This window comes from Nycticebus coucang, chromosome 18, assembly GCF_027406575.1.
Source record: "Nycticebus coucang isolate mNycCou1 chromosome 18, mNycCou1.pri, whole genome shotgun sequence".
Taxonomy (NCBI): Eukaryota; Metazoa; Chordata; class Mammalia; order Primates; family Lorisidae; genus Nycticebus; species Nycticebus coucang.
Window position 1 is genome coordinate 56,944,997 of NC_069797.1, and position 24,641 is coordinate 56,969,637.

At 41.8% G+C, this 24,641-nt stretch overlaps 3 protein-coding genes across 3 annotated transcripts; all 3 read left to right on the forward strand.

Moving 5' to 3' along the window:
- Positions 1-297: 297 nt before the first annotated feature.
- Positions 298-735, forward strand: LOC128570502 (keratin-associated protein 9-2-like). The gene has a single exon (XM_053569725.1). It carries the CDS (start codon positions 298-300, stop codon positions 733-735), a length of 438 nt encoding a protein of 145 aa, XP_053425700.1.
- Positions 736-4,632: 3,897 nt separating this feature from the next.
- On the forward strand, positions 4,633-5,070 carry LOC128570503 (keratin-associated protein 9-2-like). Its single transcript, XM_053569726.1, has one exon. The coding sequence runs from the start codon at positions 4,633-4,635 to the stop codon at positions 5,068-5,070; it is 438 nt and encodes a 145-aa protein (XP_053425701.1).
- A 3,768-nt stretch (positions 5,071-8,838) lies between these two features.
- Positions 8,839-9,276, forward strand: LOC128570504 (keratin-associated protein 9-2-like). The gene has a single exon (XM_053569728.1). It carries the CDS (start codon positions 8,839-8,841, stop codon positions 9,274-9,276), a length of 438 nt encoding a protein of 145 aa, XP_053425703.1.
- The last annotated feature ends 15,365 nt before the right edge of the window (positions 9,277-24,641 follow it).

The window sequence follows — 24,641 nt, forward strand, 5'->3', positions numbered from 1 at the left end:
GATTACTTTCCTTGTATCTGAAACAGTTTCTAGGAGTTTTTCTCAATTAAGAAACAGATCAAACACTTCTGAAAGATTCTTAACACTTAGAAACTTAACACTTCTGAAAGATTCTTAACAACTTCCCCCTTTATAATTCACCCAGTGACTATGAAAAACAATGTAAACTACAAGGAAAAATTCTGCTGATTGGTCCAAACTTTGGAGACCCAGTGTATAAAAGGTCCACATTGGAAGGCATCAGCAGATTCTGGGAAGCTCACCTCTGAACAGGAACCCACCCTCCACACAGACACCATGACCCACTGCTGCTCCCCTTGCTGCCAGCCCACCTGCTGCAGGACCACCTGCTGCAGGACAACCTGCTGGCGACCCACCTGTGAGACCACCTGCTGCAGCACACCCTGCTGCCAGCCCAGCTGCTGTGAGTCCAGCTGCTGCCAGCCCTGCTGCCGCCCAACTTGTTGTCCAACCACCTGCTGCAGGACCACCTGCTGGCAACCCACCTCTGTCACCACCTGCCGCAGCACACCCTGCTGCCAGCCCAGCTGCTGTGTGTCCAGCTGCTGCCAGCCCTGCTGCCGCCCCACTTGCTGTGGCACCTCCTGCTGCCAGCCCAGCAGCTGTGCCCCCGTCTACTGCACCAGGACTTGCTACCAGCCCACGTGCGTCTGTGTGCCTGGTTGTCTGAACCTGGGCTGTGGATCCAGCTGCTGCCAGCCTTCCTGCTGCTGATCAACACCCTTGCTGAAGAAAAAGCACCTGCCACATTCCGATGTGGCATCACCCAACCACCCAGGTTCTACAACAAAATCACACTCTAAGCTTTGCCATTATCAAACTACCTTTGGATCATCTTGTTATAAAGTGTCTCAAGTGTCTGCCTGATGGAGGGCAGCGTGCTTCATTCACTTTTCTCCTCTTTATCTGTTGAGTACCAGCTCCAACTCTGGGTCTACTTCATCTGTTCTTGATCTTGACTAACGTTTTCACATGTGGAAATCCTAATCCTATCACTCTAGGCCACCCCAAAACTGAGCAAACAAACAAAAAACTATGCATTCTTTTTTAACTCTTCCCAATGATAAGTGATTTTTTCTCAATGTATTCCTTATTCTTCTGCCCTATTCGTTCCCCCGTATAGCCATTTTAAATTGTTTTCCTTGTTTCAAAAAGTCTCTCCTGTTTATTCCTAATAAATCTGTATTCCCTTAAATCTTTCCTTGAATTTGTATTTATTTCTGCAGCATTTCCTTCGTAAGAGCTCACGTTTAGATTGCTTATCACTCTCATCCTTCCTTCATCACCTGTGATAGCCTCACAGGTGGCCAGAGTCAAGAGTATCTTTGACAACCTACAGATGAGAAAAGTTCTTTGCTTCATATGAATTGTACCAGGCAGGGGTCCTCAAACTACGGCCTGTGGGCCACATGAGGCAGTGTGATTGTATTTGTGCCCATTTTGTTTTTTTACTTCAAAATAAGATACGTGCAGTGTGCATAGGGATTTGTTCATAGTTTTTTTCTTTTAACTGTAGTCCGGCCCTCCAATGGTCTGAGGGACAGTGAACTGGCCCCCTGTTTAAAAAGTTTGAGGACCCCATCCCAGTGCCTGCTCACTCTTACTATATGCCACAGGTACTTTGAGATCCTGCTGCAAGTGGAAATAAGTGTGCACTGGGGAGATGGGCACTTTTCCTGGCTCCTGCCTTCTCTAGCAGAGGAAATCTTCACACTTACACATTCGGGCACTTTTCTGTGCACAAGTGCAGGAATGTGAAGTACAAGAAAATGCAGAAGCCATCATGGTTCTAAGGGGCTGGTAAAAGAGAACTGGCAGGGATACGCGGAGGAACTGAAGAGCGCACACGAGCATTTGGACTTTTCTGGGCTGTTCACACCTCTCAGAGGAGAACGGGGTTTCAGGACCATGCAGTCTCCTCTGCCAAGCCAACAGGAGTGCACAGACATGTAAACTTCCTCACCTGCAAAGAGCCTGCAAAGCAAGCCAATGTGTTCACCAAGTAGATGCTGAGTTTTACACTTCATGCAATGTCTCATTGTCACCAAAGCATGCAAAGGACAAGTCACTGGACCCACTTTAAAGAGGAGTACATGGACCTCTAGGAGGCAGTGTAACATGCTCCAACATACACAGTTGACCAGCTTGCAAATGGTTTTATTGGCTTCTAAATTCCACACTAATAATGAATTACACATTTATCTTTAAAGACACAGAACACAGACAAGGCAGGATCAGGTATTCTCCCACCTACCCAGGGACATCCACATAATTCCAGCTTTTTTCACACCCCTTTTCTCTTCTAACATTCACTTTTTCTATGTAAAGTGTATGTTTTCCTAACTCTCACAAGACTGAAACATTTTGTCTCACTACTCCTCCCATCCCGGCCCTGTCTTTTTTCTTTCTATATTCCACCTTTAAACACCGAAACTTCAAAATTCCCCTTCACAAAATCAGCCACAGATTTGTCTGTGTTCTGTGTTTCCTAAGTATGTTCTCAACTTTGTCGAAATGAACCTCCAATGATTGAGATCCTTGCCTCAGTCGCTTATTTTGGGCGAAGAAAACCAAGTCAGTGTATTTGGTTTTTTATAGCAAATACAAGATAGGTTTGCCATTTGAAAATTATTCAGTGTAATAATACATCACCTTAACCAAACAAAATAAGAATTTCTTATGATTATCTTAATCAATATAATAATGCATGTTATACCTTTCAATAAGCCTTTGCACGATTAATAAAAATTCCTAAGAGACGAGGGTGAGAAGGGATCCTTCTTATTTTGATAAAAATGTTATCTATAAAAACAGTGGTATGAGTGAAATGGTGATTAAGGACTTCCAGAAAGTTTATTCTCCATAAAAGCAATGAAAAATTAGCAAAATCAGTAGAAGTAACTTTTTTTTAACTCTGGAATTAGCCAAAAATTGAAAAGGTTCAGGGGATCTCTTATACAAAAACTATGTCTAAACCTTGGTTAAAAAAAACCTTTGTGGCTAATTTAGCTTATCCTGTACTCATTCCCCTCTCCCCACCTCCACAGTTGCCTTGAAAACAAAGATCTCAAATTACTGTAAAATCAAGCAGTCTCTCAGACACTGGAGGGGACAGAATAGGCTGAGCCTCCTTCTGAGCCCATTTCTAGAGACGTGTCATTATTTGAGCTGTCTGGTTGTTCCCTAGAAGAACACCCCTCTTATAAGGCTACCTTTATTGGAGCTGATTCAGAGTTTGCTGAGAATGGGAAGCCTTTTCCCTGGGAATTTTGTTGTAAATCAAAAGAACTGTTTACCATCACACTTCCCTGGGGAGGTGGATATGATTGGAGAAAATAATAGAATAATGACCAAAAAACTTAACATGAAAAGCTGGAGAATGAGTTGTGCACAGGAGCTTTGATAAGCTCTGAAGTGCTCCTGAGAATCTGAGAGGCCATGAAAATGGCAAAGATGATGTGCACGACTAGGAAAGTGTGATGCCCCAGTAGAAGCAAGACTTTGTAATCACGGCCATGTGGACAGGGGGGCAGGTAGCAGATCACTGTGGTTTTAATTTGCATTTCCCTGATAATCGGTGAGGTTAAGCATTCTTTTTTTTTAATTTTTTTTCATGTGTTGGGTATTTGTCCATCTTTTTTGGAATAAAATATGTTCATGACTTCTACTTACTTTGTATAGGGTAGCTTGTCTCTTTTTCTTTTTCTTCTTTTTGCCTGATTTGTTTGAGTTTTTATCGATATGGTGATCAGATCTGTGTTTGAGGTACAAATAAACATCATTTCCCATTCTGTAGATGGTTGATTCTCTCTGTTGATGATTTCCTTTCTATGCAGAAGCTTTTTAATGTAATTAAATCCCATGTCTTGATTTTTGTTGCTGTTGTATTCACCTTTGGTGTCTTAGTCATAAACTGTTTGGCTGGATATTGTCTAGAAGAGATTTCCTTGTTTCCTTTTAGAATTTGTATTCCTTCATGCCTTACAGTCAAGTCTTTTATTCATATTGGATTTACTCTTGTACGTGACAAGACATAAAGGTACTGTGTCATTTTTCTGCAGATGGCTATCCAGTTTTCATAGCACCGGTTATTGATGGGGTTCCTCCCCCCAGTGTATGTCGCTGTCTGCTCTGTCAAAGATCAGTTGGGTATAGGAACACTATTCTGATAGGGGCACATTAAAAGCCTCAAACTAAGCCCTATACAGGTATCCTACAGACAAATAGTGAAAGCAACAGACTAGGAAGAGAGAACTTCTGGACCCGCCCAGACCAGCAAGAAATTATCACATGACCACATAGTGACCAGAGCAGAAAAAATGCTGATGATGTGATCACTTTCCTTCTATCCGAAAACAGTTCTGGAGTTATTCTCAATTAAGAAACAGATTAAACACCTACTATTCAAAGAGTCTTAACCCTTAGGAAACAACTTCCTCCTTCATAATTAAGCTAGTAATTATGGAAAACAGTGTCAACAACGACAAGGAAAAATTCTGCCCATTGGTCCAAACTTTGGAGGCCAAGTGTATAAAAGGTCCACATTGGAAGGCATCAGCAGATTCTGGGAAGCTCACCTCTGAACAGGAACCCACCCTCCACACAGACACCATGACCCACTGCTGCTCCCCTTGCTGCCAGCCCACCTGCTGCAGGACCACCTGCTGCAGGACCACCTGCTGGCGACCCACCTGTGAGACCACCTGCTGCAGCACACCCTGCTGCCAGCCCAGCTGCTGTGAGTCCAGCTGCTGCCAGCCCTGCTGCCGCCCAACTTGCTGTCCAACCACCTGCTGCAGGACCACCTGCTGGCAACCCACCTCTGTCACCACCTGCCGCAGCACACCCTGCTGCCAGCCCAGCTGCTGTGTGTCCAGCTGCTGCCAGCCCTGCTGCCGCCCCACTTGCTGTGGCACCCCCTGCTGCCAGCCCAGCAGCTGTGCACCCGTCTACTGCACCAGGACCTGCTACCAGCCCACGTGCGTCTGCGTGCCTGGTTGTCTGAACCTGGGCTGTGGATCCAGCTGCTGCCAGCCTTCCTGCTGCTGATCAACACCCTTGCTGAAGACCAAGCACCTGCCACATTCCAGCTTTGCATCATCCAACCCAGGCCCTGCAACAAAATCACTCTCCAGGCTTTGCCATCGTCAACTACCCTTGGATTGTCCTGTCAAAAAGTGTCTCAAATGTCCGCTTGATGGGAGGGCAGCGTGATTCATCCACTTTTCTCCTCTTCATCTATTGAGCACCAGCTCCAGCTCTTTGGCTACTTTTTCTGTTCTTAGTCTTGCATCATGTTCTCAGATGTGGAAGAGCCATCTTTATCCTTTCACTCTAAGCAGCCCCAAACCTGAGAAAACACACAAAAACCTATGGCTTTTTTCTTAACTCTTCCCAATGATAAGTGATTTTTTCTCAATGTATTCCTTATTCTTGTGCCAATTCTTTTCCCCTTTATACCCATTTTAAATTGTTTTCCTTGTTTCAAAAAGTCTTCCCTATTTGTTTCCTAATAAATCTGTATTTCCTTACATCTTTTCTTGCATTTGTATTTATTTCTGCAACAAATCCTTCCTAAGAGCTCATGGTCACTGCATATCAATCTCGCCATTCCTTTATTACCTCACAATAACTTCACAAGATGGCCAGAGTCAAGAGTATCCTTGACAACCTACACATGAGAAAAGGTCCTTCTTTAATGTGAATTGTCCCAGTGCCTGCTCACTCTTATTATATGTCATGGGTACTTTGATTAACATCCTACTGCAAGTGGAAATAAGTGTACACTGGAGAAATAAGCGCCTTTCCTGGCTCCTGCCTTCTCTAGCAGGGGAAATCTTTACACTTACATGTTCGGGCACTTTTCTGTGTGCAAGTGCAGGAACGTGAAGTACAAGAAAATGCAGAAGCCATCATAGTTCTGAGGGGCTGGTAAAAGAGAACTGGCAGGGATATGTGGAGAAACTGAACACAAAAGAGCACACACAAGCATTTGGACTTTTCTGGGCTGTTGCCACCTCTCAGAGGAGAACAGGGCTGGAGGACCATGCTGTCCCCTCAGCCAAGCCAACAGGAATGCACAGACATGGAAACTTCCTCTCCTCTAAAGAGCCTACAAAGCAATGCAGTTTGCTTACCTAGTAGATGCTGAGTTTTACATTTTCATGCAATGTCTCATTATCACCAAAGCCTTCAATGGACAAGTCACTGGACCCATTGTAAAGAGGAGTACATGGACCTCTAGGAGGCTGTGTAACATGCTCCAACATGCAGAGCTGACCAGCTTGCAAATGGCTTGATTGGCTTCTAACTTCTACACTAATAATGAATTACACGTTTATGTTTAGACACAGAACAGGGACAAGGCAGGACCAGGTGTTTCACTCCCTTTTTCCCTTCTAGCATGCACCTTTTGTCATGTAAAATGTAGATTTGACTGGGTCTCACAAGAATGAAACATTTTGTCTCACTATTCCTCCCATCTCTGTCTTTTTTCTTTCTATATTCCACTTTTAAACACTGAACCCTCAAAATTCCCCTTCACAAAAGCAGCCACAGATTTGTCTGTGTTCTATGTTTCCTAAGTACGTTCTCAACTCAGTCTAAATGAACCTCCATTGATTGAGATCCTTGCCTCAGTCACTTATTTTGGATAAAGAAAACCAAGCCACTGTATTTGTTTTTTTATAGCAAATACAACGTAGGTTTGCCATTTGAAAATTACTCAATGGAATACATCACCTTAACAAACAGAAAAAGAATTTCTTATGATTATCTTAATCAATATGAAAAATGCACATTATACCTGTCAAGACTCCTTGCATGATTAATACAAATTCTCATGTGATTCGTGTTTCAAAGGATCCTTCTTATTTTGATAAAAATGCTATCTACAAGAACAGAGTGGTCAGAGAGAAAAGATGATTCCAAAAAATTTATTCTCCATAACAGCAATGAAAAATTAGCAAAAGCAGTCAGAATCGGCTTTTTTTTAAAACTGTGGAATTAGCCAAAGGTTCAGGGGGTCTCTTATTCAAAAATTTTGTCTATGGAGGCGCCCATAGCTCAGTGGGTAGGGTGCTGGCCACATATACCCAGGCTGGCAGGTTCAAGCCTGGCCCAGGCCAGCTAAACAACAATGACAACCACAACCACAACAACAACAACAACAACAAAAATGTGTACACCTTGGTAAGAACCTTTGTGACTAATTTAGCTTACGCTCAACTCATTCCCCTCTCCCACCTCCACAGTTGTCTTCAAAACAAAGACCTCAAACTATTGTAAAAATAAGCAGTCACTGGAGGGGAGAGAACAGGCTGAGCCTCCTTCTGAGCCCATTCCTAGAGACGTGTCATTATTTGATCTGTCTGGTTGTCCCCTAGAACATCCCTCTTATAAGGCTATCTTTATTGGAGCTGATTCAGAGATTGCTGAGAGTGGAAAGTCTTTTCCCTGGGAAGTTTGCTGTAAATCAATAGAACTGTTTACCATCACAGTTCTCTAGTGGTGGTGAATATGATTGGGGAAAACAATAGAATGACCAAAAAACTTAACATGAAAGCTGGAAAATGAGTTGTGCCCAGGAAGTACTCCTGAGAATGTAAAAGGCCATGCAAATGACCAACATGATGTGCACAACTACAAATGTGTGATGCCCCAGGAAGATCCAAGACTTTGTAATCATGGCCATTTTGACAGGGAACAAGTAGCAGATCTCTGTGGTTTTAATTTGCATTTCCCTGATAATCTGTGAGGTTAAGCATTGTTGGGCTTTTTTTAGTTTTTTTTTTTTAAATATGTTGGACAAAAGTGTGGGTCATTTGTCCATCTTCTTTGGAAAAATATGTTCATGACTTCTACTTACCTTGTATGGGGTAGCTTGTTTCTTTTTCTTTTTCCGATTTTTTTTTTTTGCCTGATTTGTTTGAGTTCTTTATTGATATGGTGATCAGACCTGTGTTTGAGGTACAAATAAACATTATTTCCCATTCTGTAGATGGTTCATTCTCTCTGTTGATGATTTCCTTTCTATGCAGAAGCGTTTTAATGTAATTAAATCTCATTTCTTGATTTTTATGGCTGTTGTATTCACTTTTGGTGTCTTAGTCATAAATTGTTTGCCTAGGTTGATGTCTAGGAGAGATTTCCTTGTTTCCTTTTAAAATTTTTATGCTTTCATACTTTACTTTCAAGTCTTTTATTCATCTTGAATTTATATTTGTATGTCACAAAAGATAAGGGTACTGTGTCATTTTTCTGCAGATGGCTATCCAGTTTTCATAGCACCAGTTATTAATAGGAGTTCCTCTCTCCAGTGTATGTCGTTGTCTGCTCTGTCAAAGATCAGCTGGTTATAGGAACACTATTATGATAGGGGCACATTAAAAGACTCAAACTAAGCCTTATACCAGGTATCCAATAGACATACAGAGAAAGCAACAGACTAGGAAGAGAGAACATCTGGACCATCCCAGACCAGCAAGAAATATCACATGACCACATAGTGACCAGAGCAGAAAAAATGCTGATGATGTGATCACTTTCCTTGTATCTGAAAACAGTTTCTAGGAGTCATTCTCAATTAAGAAACACTTAAACACCTACTATTGGAAGAGTCTTAACACTTAGGAAACAACTTCCTCCTTCATAATTCAGCTAGTAATTATGGAAAACAGTGTCAACAATAACAAGGAAAAATTCTGCCCATTGGGTCAATCTTTGGAGGCCCAGTGTATAAAAGGTCCACATTGGAAGGCATCAGCAGATTCTGGGAAGCTCACCTCGGAACAGGAACCCACCCTCCACACAGACACCATGACCCACTGCTGCTCCCCTTGCTGCCAGCCCACCTGCTGCAGGACCACCTGCTGCAGGACCACCTGCTGGCGACCCACCTGTGAGACCACCTGCTGCAGCACACCCTGCTGCCAGCCCAGCTGCTGTGAGTCCAGCTGCTGCCAGCCCTGCTGCCGCCCAACTTGTTGTCCAACCACCTGCTGCAGGACCACCTGCTGGCAACCCACCTCTGTCACCACCTGCCGCAGCACACCCTGCTGCCAGCCCAGCTGCTGTGTGTCCAGCTGCTGCCAGCCCTGCTGCCGCCCCACTTGCTGTGGCACCCCCTGCTGCCAGCCCAGCAGCTGTGCACCCGTCTACTGCACCAGGACCTGCTACCAGCCCACGTGCGTCTGCGTGCCTGGTTGTCTGAACCTGGGCTGTGGATCCAGCTGCTGCCAGCCTTCCTGCTGCTGATCAACACCCTTGCTGAAGACCAGGCACCTGCCACATTCCAGCTTTGCATCATCCAACCCAAGCCCTGCAACAAAATCACTCTCCAGGCTTTGCCATCGTCAACTACCCTTGGATTGTCCTGTCAAAAAGTGTCTCAAATGTCCACTTGATGGGAGGGCAGCGTGCTTCATCCACTTTTCTCCACTTCATCTATTGAGCACCAGCTCCAGCTCTTTGGCTACTTTTTCTGTTCTTAATCTTGCATCATGTTCTCAGATGTGGAAGGGCCATCTCTATCCTTTCACTCTAAGCAGCCCCAAACCTGACAAAACAGAGAAAAACCTATGGCTTTTTTCTTAACTCTTCCCAATGATAAGTGATTTTTTCTCAATGTATTTCTTATTCTTGTGCCAATTCTTTTCCCCTTTATACCCATTTTAAATTGTTTTCCTTGTTTCAAAAAGTCTTCCCTATTTGTTTCCTAATAAATCTGTATTTCCTTACATCTTTTCTTGCATTTGTATTTATTTCTGCAACAAATCCTTCCTAAGAGCTCATGGTCACTGCATATCAATCTCACCATTCCTTGATTACCTCGCCATAACTTCACAAGGTGGCCAGAGTCAAGAGTATCTTTGACAACCTACACATGAGAAAAGGTCCTTCTTTAATGTGAATTGTCCCAGTGCCTGCTCACTCTTATTATATGTCATGGGTACTTTGATTAACATCCTACTGCAAGTGGAAATAAGTGTACACTGGAGAGATAAGCACTTTTCGTGGCTACTGCCTTCTCTAGCAGGGGAAATTTTCACACTTACATATTCAGGCACTTTTCTGTGCACAAGTAGAGGAATGTGATGTATAAGAAAATGCAGAAGCCATCATAGCTCTGAGGGGCTGGTAAAAGTGAACTGGCAGGGATACGTGGAGGAACTGAACACAAAAGAGCACACACAAGCATTTGGACTTTTCTGGGCTGTTGCTACCTCTCAGAGAAAACAGTGTTTCAGGGCCATGCTGTCCCCTCAGCCAAGCCAACAGGAGTGCACAGACATGGAAACTTCCTCTCCTCTAAAGAGCCTACAAAGCAATGCAGTTTGCTTACCTAGTAGATGCTGAGTTTTACATTTTTCATGGAATATCTCATTGTCACCAAAGCCTTCAACGGACAAGTCACTGGACCCATTGTAAAGAGGAGTACATGGACCTCTAGGAGGCTGTGTAACATGCTCCAACATGCAGAGCTGACCAGCTTGCAAATGGCTTAATTGGCTTCTAACTTCTACACTAATTATGAATTTCACGTTTATCTTTAGACACAGAACAGGGACTAGGCAGGATCAGGCATTCTCCCAGCTACCCAGGGACATCCACTTAATTCATGCTTTTTTCACTCTCTTTTTCACTTCTAGCATGCACCTTTTGTCATGTGAAATGTAGATTTTACTGGGTCTCACAAGAATGAAACATTTTGTCTCACTATTCCTCCCATCTCTGTCTTTTTTCTTTCTGCATTCCACCTTTAAATACTGAACCTTCAAAATTCCCCTTCACAAAAGCAGCCACAAATTTGTCTGTGTTCTGTGTTTCCTAAGTATGTTCTCAACTTTGTCTAAATGAACCTCCATTGATTGAGATCCTTGCCTCAGTCACTTATTTTGGGTAAAGAAAACCAAGCCAGGAGGCGGAGCATGATGGCAGACAGGATGGACGTGTGGCCCACCTCTCCCAGGTCATCAGGTGAGAGGAAGTGGGGTCTGGACCTTTTCCCCATGTGGATCATTGGTGTGGACACACAGCGAATTGGCAGATTGCTGTATATGAGGTGTAATTGAAAACCACAGACTCTGTTGTAGAGCTTTTCCCTGCTCAGCCATGCTGGCCGGCAGGCCCCTCCCTCACGGAGGACAGCAGCTTGCAATTCCTGGAAAAACCCGATTGATGAAAATTTATTCCCGAGCCGAGTTTAGTGACCTGAAAGGGGTCCCAGTCAGAGCCAGAAGAGGCTAGGCAACTTGATGGAAAATTGAAGGGAAGGGATCCCACCCGGGAAACAGACATTTTGAATTGTCCGAAATGGCCGACACCTTCCCCCAGAACAACAGAAGTGATTAAATATACTGGACCATTTTGGGTGAGGAATATTGGTGTGGGCTGGCTGTTCAGGCTGTGTGGTGAACTGGTGGGTGGCTGGAATCAAAAGCCCAGATTCAAAAGTGAGAGCCCGAGCAGGAGCTGGCAGCAGCTAAAGCCGGTAGAAGCCAACACCCTCCCACACAGCCGATTGCAGTTGCCAGTTTACAGGAGAAGGTGGGAGCAGAGTGGAAAGATTTGTGAAATGTGGACTCCTGCACTGAGTTGGGAGGCCGAATAGGAGTGCTGTCTGGAACAGAGCAGCTGAGGTTGGACAATAATTAGGTAATAAACTTTTACAGAAACTCCAAAATGGCGGTTGGCCAGGTAGGCTAGTTACCATGGTAACAGTGTAAACTGTGAACCAGGTATAAGTCTGAGAACCACTCACAGCATCACCTGGTGTCCAGAAAGTATATTGCATTATAAATATATTCTTACGAAAGTTGATCCCTACGTCATACATATAGATGTATATTTCTACATATGTACAAAAATATATATACAAAAATGTATATATGGGTTGGTGCCTTTTTTTTCTTTTCATCATCACTTTCTTGGAGGAGCTATTGTTAATTTTTTTATTTTTTTAAATATTTTTTTAATTTTATTTTTTCTATTTTTAATTTTTTCGTTCTTCTTTTTTAACTTTTTTATGAACATCACTTTTTTCTCCTTTTTCCCTTTTCTCTTCCTCTTCTTCCCTTCTTATGGTTTCTGAGAGTGCTTATATCAGATTTTTAGAGGTTTTTTTGTTTGTTTGTTTTGTTTGTTTTTTACCTTTTTTCAATTATTTTACGATTATCATTATTCTTATTGCAGTTTTTTTGTTGTTGTTCTTGTCTGTATGTCTATGTGTTTCTGATTGTTTGTGCATCTGTGGGCTTTTGTGTCTGGTAGCCTTTTTATCTGTCTACTTGCTCATTTGGCCTCAATGAGTTTGGTGTTTTGCTAAATCCTCGGGTTGGCTATTTGCCCTAACTCCAATTTTCACATTCAACAAGAACAAGCAGGAGGATAGAGCTGACAGCTAACCATGCTGTGAATACGAACCTACAGGAGTAACGACAGGGCCTGAGGCACAGGTTCTAGGAACTCAAAACAGCTTCTCTGCTGCAGGGGAATGTAGCAGGGACAGAAAAAAATTCCCACAAAGTTGTTCTGGTCTGTCAGTAACATCAAACAGGGATGGGGCTGGAACTGAGTGAACACCCCCCCAGCCTCCATCAAGCACCCAAGGATGTCAGGCCTCACCTCTCCCTGCTGGATAGAGACAGAGAGCAGCAGCCTGGCTGAGCAGATATAGATTTCCTTGTCATTCAGGCAAGTGCAAGCCCTTGGAGCATCTGCTCACTGGAGGCAACTGGGTCACAGCCCTGCAGGGCTATCAGTGACTGGATGTGACAAAGGTGCAAGTTGGGGAAGGAGGCATCAACCTTCCCAGACTAATCTATTTGGTGGGTGGGTCCTCCTGATTTCACACAGCACTGGAACAAGTCATATTTCAGTTGTCAACAGACCCCTGCGATCCAGTTCCCAGAGACCTTTTAAGCTCTCCCACCTGAGACAGGTGCTGACTGAAACAATTGATTTGGACCTTTTGAACTGAGCCAATCACCCAAGGACTATTCAACTGGTACACTGGATGTGTGGTTGTAGGAAGGTTTGATTTTCCTTTTCCAATAGTTGCCTGTGGGGATGGGGTGACTTAATTGCTGGTATCTCTCCACTGCTGAGACTTCAACCCAGAGTAACTATTACACTAGGGTCAGACATAGACCAACTGAAAACAAGACAGAAACACTTATCCCCACCACACCAAACAGTTCCCCAGTTTCTCAGGCCATAGCACTGTACGGGTCCTTGACAAAGCTCCAGGGGAAAAGTCAAATGGGGTAAAATAATCATGGGGTGGAATTAGTGGAAAAACTCTGGAAAAGTTTAGAAAGATATGGAAGATGTAACTGAAGATCCCATTCATAAACAGCTGGCCAAGACGTCAGAAATTGAATTCAGAATTTGGATTGCAAATAAGATTCATAGAATGGAAGAAAATTTGGAATTAGAAATTCGAAGAGCAATTCAAAAGTCAGAATTAGAAATTCGAGGAGAAGTTCAAAAGTTGTATCAAGAATTTAAGGAATTCAAAGACAAAACCACCAAATATTTTGATGCACTGAACTAAGAATTTGCAGCCCTCAAAGGTGTGAAAAATACAGTAGAATCCCTTAGTAACAGAGTGGAACAAGCAGAAGAAAGGATCTCTGACATTGAAGACAAAGCTTTTGAACGCTCCCAAACTCTCAAAGAGGAAGAGAAATGGAGAACAAAAATGGGTCATTCTCTCAGAGAGCTCTGGGATAATTCGAAGAAGGCTAATATCCACCTCATTGGAATCCCTGAAATTGATGAAGTGGCCTCAAAAGGCACAGAGGCCCTTCTCCATGAAATTATGAAAGGGAATTTTCCAGACATGCCAAGAGATTCTGAAATTCAGATAGCAGACAGTTTCAGAACGCCAACATGACTCAATCTGAATAAGACATCCCCCATGTATATCATAATTAACTTCACTGAAGTTAATATGCAGGAGAAAATTCTGAAAGAAGCCAGATGTAAGAAATCCATTACCGACAAAGGGAAGAATATTAGAATGACTGCAGATGTCTCTGCTGAAACTTTTCAAGCCAGAACAGCGTGGTCATTGACATTTAATCTCCTAAAGCAAAATAACTTTCAACCCCAGATCCTGTATCCAGCTAAACTTAGTTTCATTTATGATGGAGAAATTAAATACTTTAATGACATTCATATGTTGAAGAAATTTACCATAACCAAACCAGCTTGTCAGGATAGTCTCAGACCTATCCTCCATGATAACCACCCCAATCCTCTACCACAAAAGTAAACTCAGAAACTTTTGATCAAACTCCAATTTCTACATTGGTGAAAAAATTAAAAATGTCAACTGGACATTTGAAAAATTCGATACTCAAAATTTTACCAGACTTATCAATATTCTCCATTAATGTGAATGGCTTAAATTGTCCTCTAAAGAGGCACAGGTTAGCTGACTGGATATAAAAACTCAGGCCAGATATTTGCTGCACACAAGAGTCACATCTTAGCATAAAAGATAAATATAGACTTAGGGTGAAAGGATGGTCGTCCATATTTCAGGCAAATGGTAATCAGAAAAATCAGGTGTTGCAATTCTATTTGCAGACACAATAGGCTTTAAACCAACAAAAGTAAGAAAGGATAAGAATGGTCACTTCATATTTATTAAGGGTAATACTCAATATCATGAGAATTCAATTATTAATATTTATGCAACCAACCAGAATGTGCTTCAATTTATAAGAGAAAATCTTTTTATTTAATTTTATTTATTTATTTATTTATTATTATTTTTTGGCTGGGGCTAGGTTTGAACCTGCCACCTCCAGCATATGGGACCAGTGCCCTACTCCTTGAGCCACAGGCGCCGCCCCTATAAGAGAAAATATAACAGATATGAGCAACTTGATTTCCTCCAGCTTTCCAGCTCCATAATAGTCGGAGATTTCAACACTCTTTTGGCAGTGTTGGATAGATTCTCCAATAAGAAGCTGAGCAAAGAAATTTTAGATTTAAACCTAACCATCCAACATTTGGATTTAGCAGACATCTACAGAACATTTCATTCCAACAAAACTGAATACACATACTTCTCATCAGCCCCGGAACATACTCCAAAATTGATCACATTTTAGGTCACAAGGTTAACTTCAATAAATTTAAAGGAATGGAAAATATTCCTTGCATATTCTCAGTAACAACAGGAATCTGCATACTCATACAAAAACATGGAAGTTAAATAACCTTATGTTGCATGATAGCTGGGTCAGAGATGAGATTAAGAAGGAAACTGCCAAATTTTTAGAACAAAACAATAATGAAGACACAAATTACCAGAACCTCTGGGATTACGCACAGGCAGTCCCAAGAGGGAAATTTATACCACTGCAAGCCTTCCTCAAGAGAACGGAAAGAGAGGAAGTTAACAACTTAATAGGACATCTCAAGCAATGGGAAAAGGAAGAACATTCCAACCCCAAACCCAGTAGAAGAAAAGAAATAACCAAAATTAGAGCAGAATTAAATGAAATTGAAAACAAAAGAATTATACAACAGATCAATAAATCAAAAAGCTGGTTTTTTAAAAGGTCAATAAAATAAATAAACCTCTGGCTAACCTAATGAGAAAAAAAAAGAGTAAAATCTCTATTTTCATCAATCACAAATGACAAAAACAAAATAACAACAGACTCCTCTGAAATTCAAAAAATCCTTAATGAATATTACAAGAAACTTTATTCTCAGAAATATGAAAATCTCAAGGAAATTGAGATACATGGAAGCACGTCACCTTCCAAGACTTAGCCAGAATCAAGTGGAAATATTGAACAGGCCAATATCAAGTTCTGAAATAGCATCAACTATACAAAATCTCCCTAAAAAGAAAAGCCCAGGACCAGAAGGCTTCACATCAGAATTCTACCAAACCTTTAAAGAGGAATTAGTACCTATATTACTAAACCTATTCCAAAACGTAGAAAAAGAAAGAAGACTACCCAACATGTTCTATGAAACAAACATCACCCTGATCCCCAAACTAGGAAAAGACCCAACAAGAAAAGAAAATTATAGACCAATATCACTAATGAATATAGATACAAAAATATTCAACAAGATCCTAACAAACAGAATCCAGTAACACACCAAACAAATTATACATCATGACCAAGTCAGTTTTATCCCAGGGTCTCAAGGCTGGTTCAATATACGTAAATCTATAAGTATAATTCAGCACATAAGCAAATTAAAAAGCAAAGAATATATGATTCTCTCAATTGATGCAGAAAAACCTTTAGATAATATCCAACATCCCTTCATGATCAGAACACTTAAGAAAATTGGTATACAAGGGACATTTCTTAAACTGATAGAGGCCATCTACAGCAAACCCACAGCCAATATCGTATTGAATGGAGTTATATTGAAATCATTTCCACTCAGATCAGGAACCAGACAAGGATGCCCATTGTCTCCACTGCTCTTTAACATTGTGATGGAAGTTTTAGCCATTGCAATTAGGGAAAAAAAAGGCAATCAAGGGTATGCATATAGGGTCTTAAGAGATCAAACTTTCACTCTTCACAGATGATATGATTGTATATCTGGAAACACCAGGGATTCTACTACAAAACTCTTAGAAGTGATCAAGGAATATAGCAGGATCTCAGGTTACAAAATCAACATTCATAAATAGATACCCTTTATATATATCAACAATACTCAAGCTGAAAAAACAGTTAAGGACACTATTCTGTTCACAGTAGTGCCAAAGAAGATGAAATATTTGGGAGTTTATCTAACAAAGAATGTGAAAGATCTCTATAAAGAGAACTATGAAACTCTAAGAAAAGAAATAGCTGAAAATGTTAACAAATGGAAAAACATACCATGCTCATGGCTGGGAAGAATCAACATTGTTAAAATGTCCATACTACCCAAAGCAATATACAATTTTAATACAATCCCTATTAAAGCTCCACTGTCATACTTTAAAGATCGTGAAAAAATAATACTTCATTTTATATGGAATCAGAAAAAAACCTCAAATAGCCAAGACATTACTCAGAAATAAAAACACAGCAGGGGAGGGGGGAGAGACAAGATGGCGGACTGAAGCCAGCTTTCAACAGAGGCTCCTGTCCAGAAGGAGAGTTAAGGGACAGGAATTTAGTAAGTATCCTGGTGGACTTGAGCCACACCAAGAGAGAAGGTTGAAGAACACACATCAACACCACTGAGGCAAGCTGTGATCACAAGGACGCAAACAAAAGGTACAAAATCCACCACCAAGCAGATGGGAGTCCCCCTCCCCCATGAGACTGGCTCAAGAGCCCCACAATTAAACAAACTGGCAGAAATTAAAGGCCCTCCCACTACACTCCACGGGAGAGACCTTCTAAAAACTGGACCTACCTCCCCTACTGGGGTGCCGTGGCGTTCTCCTGCCGGGCATAAAATTGAATAAAACTCTAGCTTCCCCACTGAGCACCCAGCACTCCCCCCCACTCTCACTCGGGGTCTGGAGGCCTGTCCCCCAGGAGTTCAGATCCTTGGGTGATTTCTCGAGGGGAGTGCACAGAGCCCGAGCTGCGTCAGGTCAGCGCAGACTCTGAGACATGTGAGCGAGGAGAGGGCACTCTGCTGAGGGGGAGTTAAGCCTTGGCAGCACTTCCCTGCAGTGCGGTGCAGCAACCCTCCCCGGGCAACAATACAGTCGGGCACAAAACTGAACAAAACTCTAGTTTCCCCACTGAGCGCCCAGCACTCCCCACCACTCTCACTCAGGGTCTGGAGGCCTGTCCCCCAGGAGTTCGGATCCTTGGGTGATTTCTCAAGGGGAGTGCACAGTGCCCAAGCTGCTTCAGGTCAGTGCTGACTCTGAGACACATAAGCGAGGAGAGGGCACTCTGCTGAGGGGGAATCAAGCCTTGGCGGCACTTCCCTGCGGTGCGGTGCAGCAGCCCTCCCTGGGCAACAATACGGCCGGGCATAAAACTGAATGAAACTCTAGCTTCCCCCCAACTCCCACTTGGGGTCTGGGGGCCTGTCCCCCAAGAGTTCCAATTCTTGGGGGATCTCTTGAGGGGTGTGGACCCAGGGCCACTCAGTGCTGACTCTGGGGCGAGAGACAGAGGAGAAAAGCGTCGGCTGAGTGCCCACACCAGAGCGGCAGTTCCCTTGAGGCAGATCAACAGCCGTTTTTTCTTTAACAGCAGAATGGCTCACTTCTGCATATTCTGAGGCCATACCCCCTGTCTCCCTGGCAACCAGAGGAGGCCACCGGTGAGCGGGAGATTTCCTGACACTGCTCACAAACCCAGGAAGCTTCCAGGGCGGGGCCAACCCAGAGAGGTGATCGGACGCAAACCTCCAGCAGCAAAGAGGACACAAACCTCCAGCAGCAAAGACGTTTGAACTCAGAACAGCCTGCCTTCTGTAGGCGATTTTGGCAGGAACAGAGACAGAACCCCGCAAAGTTGTCTGTTCTGTTAGCAGCATCACTCAGGGATGGGGCTAAGCCTGAGTGAACACCTCCTTCCCATCACCTGCATCAAGCACTCAAAGATGTCAGGCCCCATCTCCTCCTGCTAGATAGCGGCAGACTGCGGGGGCCGGGCAGACTTCCTTGCAATTCAGGCAGGTGCAAACCCCTGGAGTGTCTGTTCACTGTGGGCAACTGGGTTAGCCATCTGCAGAGATACCAGTGACTGGGTCCGACGGAGGGGCAAAGTGGGGAAGGAGATGTCAACCTTCCCAGACTGCTCTGTTTGCTGGGTGGCTCCTCCTGACTCCATGCTGCACTGGGGTGAGCCGTGTCAGAGGAGTCACCAGACCCCTGTGATCCAGTTCCCAGAGACCTCTTGAACTCTCCCACCCAAGACAGGTGCTGATTGAGACAGTTGATTTGGACCTTTTGAACTGGGCTAATAGACTGAGGACTTTTCAGGTGGTGCTCTGGGTGTGCGGTTGTAGGAAGGTTTGGTTCTCCTTTTCCAACTGGTGCCAGAGGTGGGCGGGCGGGGTGACTTAATTGCTGATTTTTCCACACAGCCAAGACTTCAAGCCAGAGTAGACATTGCAATAGGATTGAACAGAAACCAGCTAAAAATAAGACAGAACCACTTAGCCCCACCACACAAGACAGGGCCCCAGTTCCTGAGTTCCCGTACAACACTGTACGGGCCTTTGATAAAGCCCCAGGGGAAAAATCAAAGGGAGTAAAATAACCATGGGGCGGAATCAGCGGAAAAACTCTGGTAACATGAATAACCAGAATAGATCAACCCCCCCCCAAGAAAAGATACGGCAGATGTGATTGAAGATCCCATTCATAAACAACGGGCTGAGATGTCAGAAATCGAATTCAGAATTTGGATTGCAGACAAGATTAATAAAATGGAATTAGGAATTCGAGGAGAAATTCAAAAGTTGTCTCAAGAATTTAACGAATTTAAAGACAAAACCACCAAAGACTTAGACACACTGAAGCAAGAATTTACAGCCCTCAAAGATATGAAAAATACAGTAGAATCCCTCAGCAACAGAATGGAGCAAGCAGAAGAAAGGATTTCTGACATTGAAGATAAAGTCTTCAAACGCTCCCAATCTCTCAAAGAGGAAGAGAAAGGGAGAGCAAAAATGGATCACTCATTCAGAGAACTCTCAGATAATTTGAAAAAAAAGCAATATACGAATTATTGGGATTTCTGAGAATGATGAAGTGGCCTCGAAGGGCACAGAGGCCCTTCTGCATGAAATTATGAAAGAAAATTTTCCAGACATGCCTAGAGAATCTGAAATTCAGATAGCAGACAGCTTCAGAACCCCAGCAACCCTAATAAGTCATCCCCCAGAAATATCATAATTAGCTTCACTAAAGTTAACATGAAAGAGAAGATTCTCAAAGCAGCCCAGCAAAAGAAAACTATTATGTACAAAGGAAAGAATATTAGAATAACTGCAGATCTCTCTGCTGAAACTTTTCAAGCCAGAAGAGGGTGGTCATCAACTTTTAATCTCCTAAAGCAAATTAACTTTCAACCCAGGATCTTGTATCCAGCTAAACTGAGTTTCATCTGTGATGGAGAAATTAAATACTTCAATGACGTTCATATGTTGAAAAAATTTGCCATAAGTAAACCAGCTCTTCAGGATATTCTCAGACCTATCCTCCACAATGACCAACCCAATCCTATACCACAAAAGTAAACTCACTCAGAAACTTTGGACCAAACTCCAACTTCCACACTGGCGAAAGGATTAAAAATGTCCACTTGATTTTTGAAAAACTCGATACCCAAAATTCCACCAGACTTATCAATACTCTCCATCAATGTGAATGGCTTAAACTGTCCTCTAAAGGGGCATAAGTTAGCTGACTGGAAACAAAAACTCAAGCCAGATATTTGTTGCATACAAGAGTCTCATCTTAACTTAAAAGACAAATATAGACTCAGGGTGAAAGGATGGGGGTCATCCATATTTCAGGCAAATGGTAATCAGAAAAAAGCAGGTGTTGCAATTTTATTTGCAGATACAGTAGGCTTTAAACCATCAAAAGTAAGAAAGGACAAGAATGGTCACTTCATATTTGTTAAGGGTAATACTCAATATGATGAGATCTCAATTATTAATATCTATGGACCCAACCAGAATGCACCTCAATTTATAAGAGAAACTATAACAGACATGAGTAACTTGATTTCCTCCAGCTCCATAATAGAAGGAGATTTCAACACTCCTTTGGCAGTGTTGGATCGATCCTCCAGCAAGAAGCTGAGCAAAGAAATCTTAGATTTAAACCTAACCATCCAATATTTAGATTTAGCAGACATCTACAGAACATTTCATCCCAACAAAACTGAATACACATACTTCTCATCAGCCCACGGAACTTACTCCAAAATTGACCACCTAGTAGGTCACAAGTCTAACCTCAGTAAATTTAAAGGAATAGAAATTATTCCTTGCATCTTCTTGGACCATCATGGAATAAAACTTGAATTGAGTAACAATAGGAATCTGCATACTCATACAAAAACATGGAAGTTAAATAACCTTATGCTGAATGATAGCTGGGTCAGAGATGAGATTAAGAAAGAAATCGCCAATTTTTTGGAAAAAACCAACAATGAAGACACAAACTATCAGAACCTCTGGGACACCGCAAAGGCAGTTCTAAGAGGGAAATTTATAGCACTGCAAGCCTTCCTCAAGAGAACGGAAAGAGAGGAAGTTAACAACTTAATGGGAGATCTCAAGCAACTGGAAAAGGAAGAACATTCCAACCCCAAACCCAGTAGAAGAAAAGAAATAACGAAAATTAGAGCAGAATTAAATGAAATTGAAAACAAAAGAATTATACAACAGATCAATAAATCAAAAAGCTAGTTTTTTGAAAAGGTCAATAAAATAGATAAACCTCTGGCCAACCTAATCAGAAAAAAAAAGGTAAAATCTCTAATATCATCAATCAGAAACAACAAAGGCGAAATAACAACAGACTCATCAGAAATCAAAAAAATCCTTAATGAATATTACAAGAAACTTTATTCTCAGAAATATGAAAATCTGAAGGAAATTGACCAATACTTGGAAGCACACCACCTTCCAAGACTTAACCAGAATCAAGTGGAAATGTTGAACAGACCCATATCAACTTCAGAAATAGCATCAACTATACAAAACCTCCCTAAAAAGAAAAGCCCGGGACCAGATGGTTTCACGTCAGAATTCTACCAAACCTTTAAAGAGGACTTAGTACCTATATTACTCAACCTGTTCCAAAATGTAGAGAAAGAAGGAAGACTACCCAACACGTTCTATGAAGCAAACATCACCCTGATCCCCAAACCAGGAAAAGACCCAACAAGAAAAGAAAATTATAGACCAATATCACTAATGAATATAGATGCAAAAATATTCAACAAGATCCTAACAAACAGAATCCAGCAACACATCAAACAAATTATATACATCATGACCAAGTTGGTTTTATCCCAGGGTCTCAAGGCTGGTTCAATATATGTAAATCTATAAATGTAATTCAGCACATAAACAAATTAAAAAACAAAGACCATATGATTCTCTCAATTGATGCAGAAAAAGCTTTTGATAATATCCAGCATCCCTTCATGATCAGAACACTCAAGAAAATTGGTCTAGAAGGGACTTTTCTTAAACTGATAGAGGCCATCTACAGCAAACCCACAGCCAATATCATATTGAATGGAGTTAAATTGGAATCATTTCCACTCAGATCAGGAACCAGACAAGGCTGCCCATTGTCTCCATTGCTTTTCAACATTGTAATGGAAGTTTTAGCCACTGCAATTAGGGAAGAAAAGGCGATCAAGGGTATCCATATAGGGTCAGAAGAGATCAAACTTTTGCTCTTCGTAGATGATATGATTGTGTATCTGGAAAACACTAGGGACTCTACTACAAAACTCCTAGAAGTGATCAAGGAATACAGCAGCGTCTCAGGTTACAAAATCAACATCCATAAATCAGTAGCCTTTATATACACCAACAACAGTCAAGTTGAAAAAGCAGTTAAGGACTCTATCCCATTCACAGTAGTGCCAAAGAAGATGAAATATTTGGGAATTTACCTAACAAAAGATGTGAAAGATCTCTATAAAGAGAACTATGAAACTCTAAGAAAAGAAATAGCTGAAAATGTTAACAAATGGAAAAACATACCATGCTCATGGCTGGGAAGAATCAACATTATCAAAATGTCCATACTACCCAAAGCAATATATAATTTCAACGCACTCCCTATTAAAGCTCCACTGTCATATTTTAAAGATCTTGAAAAAACAATACTTCGTTTTATATGGAATCAGAAAGAACCTCGAATAGCCAAGACATTACTCAGAAATAAAAACAAAACAGGAGGAATCACACTACCAGACTTCAGACTTTACTACAAATCGATAGTGATCAAAACAGCATGGTATTGGCACAAAAACAGAGAAGTAGATATCTGGAACAGAATAGAGAACCAAGAGATGAATCCAGCTACTTACCGCTATTTTGATTTTTGACAAGCCAATTAAAAACATTCAGTGGGGAAAAGATTCCCTATTTAACAAATGGTGCTGGGTGAACTGGCTGGCAACCTGCAGAAGACTGAAATTGGACCCACACCTTTCACCATTAACTAAGATAGACTCTCATTGGATTAAAGATTTAAACTTAAGACATGAAACTACAAAAATACTAGAGGAGAATGCAGGGAAAACCCTTGAAGAAATTGGTCTGGGTGAGTATTTCATTAGGAGAGCACCCCGTGCAATTGAAGCAGCTTCAAAAATACACTACTGGGACTTGATCAAACTAAAAAGCTTCTGCACAGCTAAGAACACTGTAAGTAAAGCAAACAAACAGCCCTCAGAATGGGAGAAGATATTTGCAGGGTATATCTCTGACAAAGGTTTAATAACCAGAATCCACAGAGAACTCAAACACATCAGCAAGAAAAAAACAAGGGATCCCATCGCAGGCTGGGCAAGGGATTTGAAGAGAAACTTCTCTGAAGAAGACAGGAGCACGGCCTTCAGACATACGAAAAAATGCTCATCATCTTTAATCATCAGAGAAATGCAAATCAAAACTACTTTGAGATATCATCTAACTCCAGTGAGACTAGCCTATATCACAAAATCTGAAGACCAGAGATGTTGGCGTGGATGTGGAGAAAAGGGAACACTTCTGCACTGCTGGTGGGAATGCAAATTAATACATTTCTTTTGGAAAGATATGTGGAGAACACTCGGAGATCTAAAAATAGATCTGCCATTCAATCCTGTAATTCCTCTGCTGGGCATATACCCAGAAGACCAAAAATCACAACATAACAAAGATATTTGTACCAGAATGTTTTTTGCAGCCCAAGTCATAATTGCTAAGTCATGGAAAAAGCCCAAGTGCCCATTGATCCACGAATGGATTAATAAATTGTGGTATATGTATACCATGGAATACTATGCAGCCTTAAAGAAAGATGGAGACTTTACCTCTTTCATGTTTACGTGGATGGAGCTGGAACATATTCTTCTTAGTAAAGTATCTCAAGAATGGAAGAAAAAGTACCCAATGTATTCAGCCCTACTATGAAACTAATTTGGGGCTCTCACATGAAAGCTATAACCCAGTTACAACCTAACAATAGGGGGAAGTGGGAAAGGGAGGGGGGATGGGTAGAGGGTGGGGGATCGGTGGGATCATACCTGTGGTGTATCTTACAGGGGTATTTGCGAAACTTGGTAAATGTAGAATGTAAATGTTTTGGCACAGTAACTGAGATAACGCCGGAAAGGCTATGTTAACCATTGTGATAAAAATGTGTCAAATGGTCTATGAAGCGAGTGTATGATGCCCCATGATCATATCAATGTATACAGTTATGATTCAATAAAAAAAATAAATAAATAAAAATAAAAACACAGCAGGAGGAATCACGCTACCAGACCTCAGACTATACTATAAATTGATAGTGATCAAAACAGCATGGTACTGGCACAAAAACAGAGAAGTAGGTGTCTGGAACAGAATAGAGAACCAAGAGATGAATCCAGCTACTTACCGTTATTTGATCTTTGACAAGCCAATTAAAAGCATTC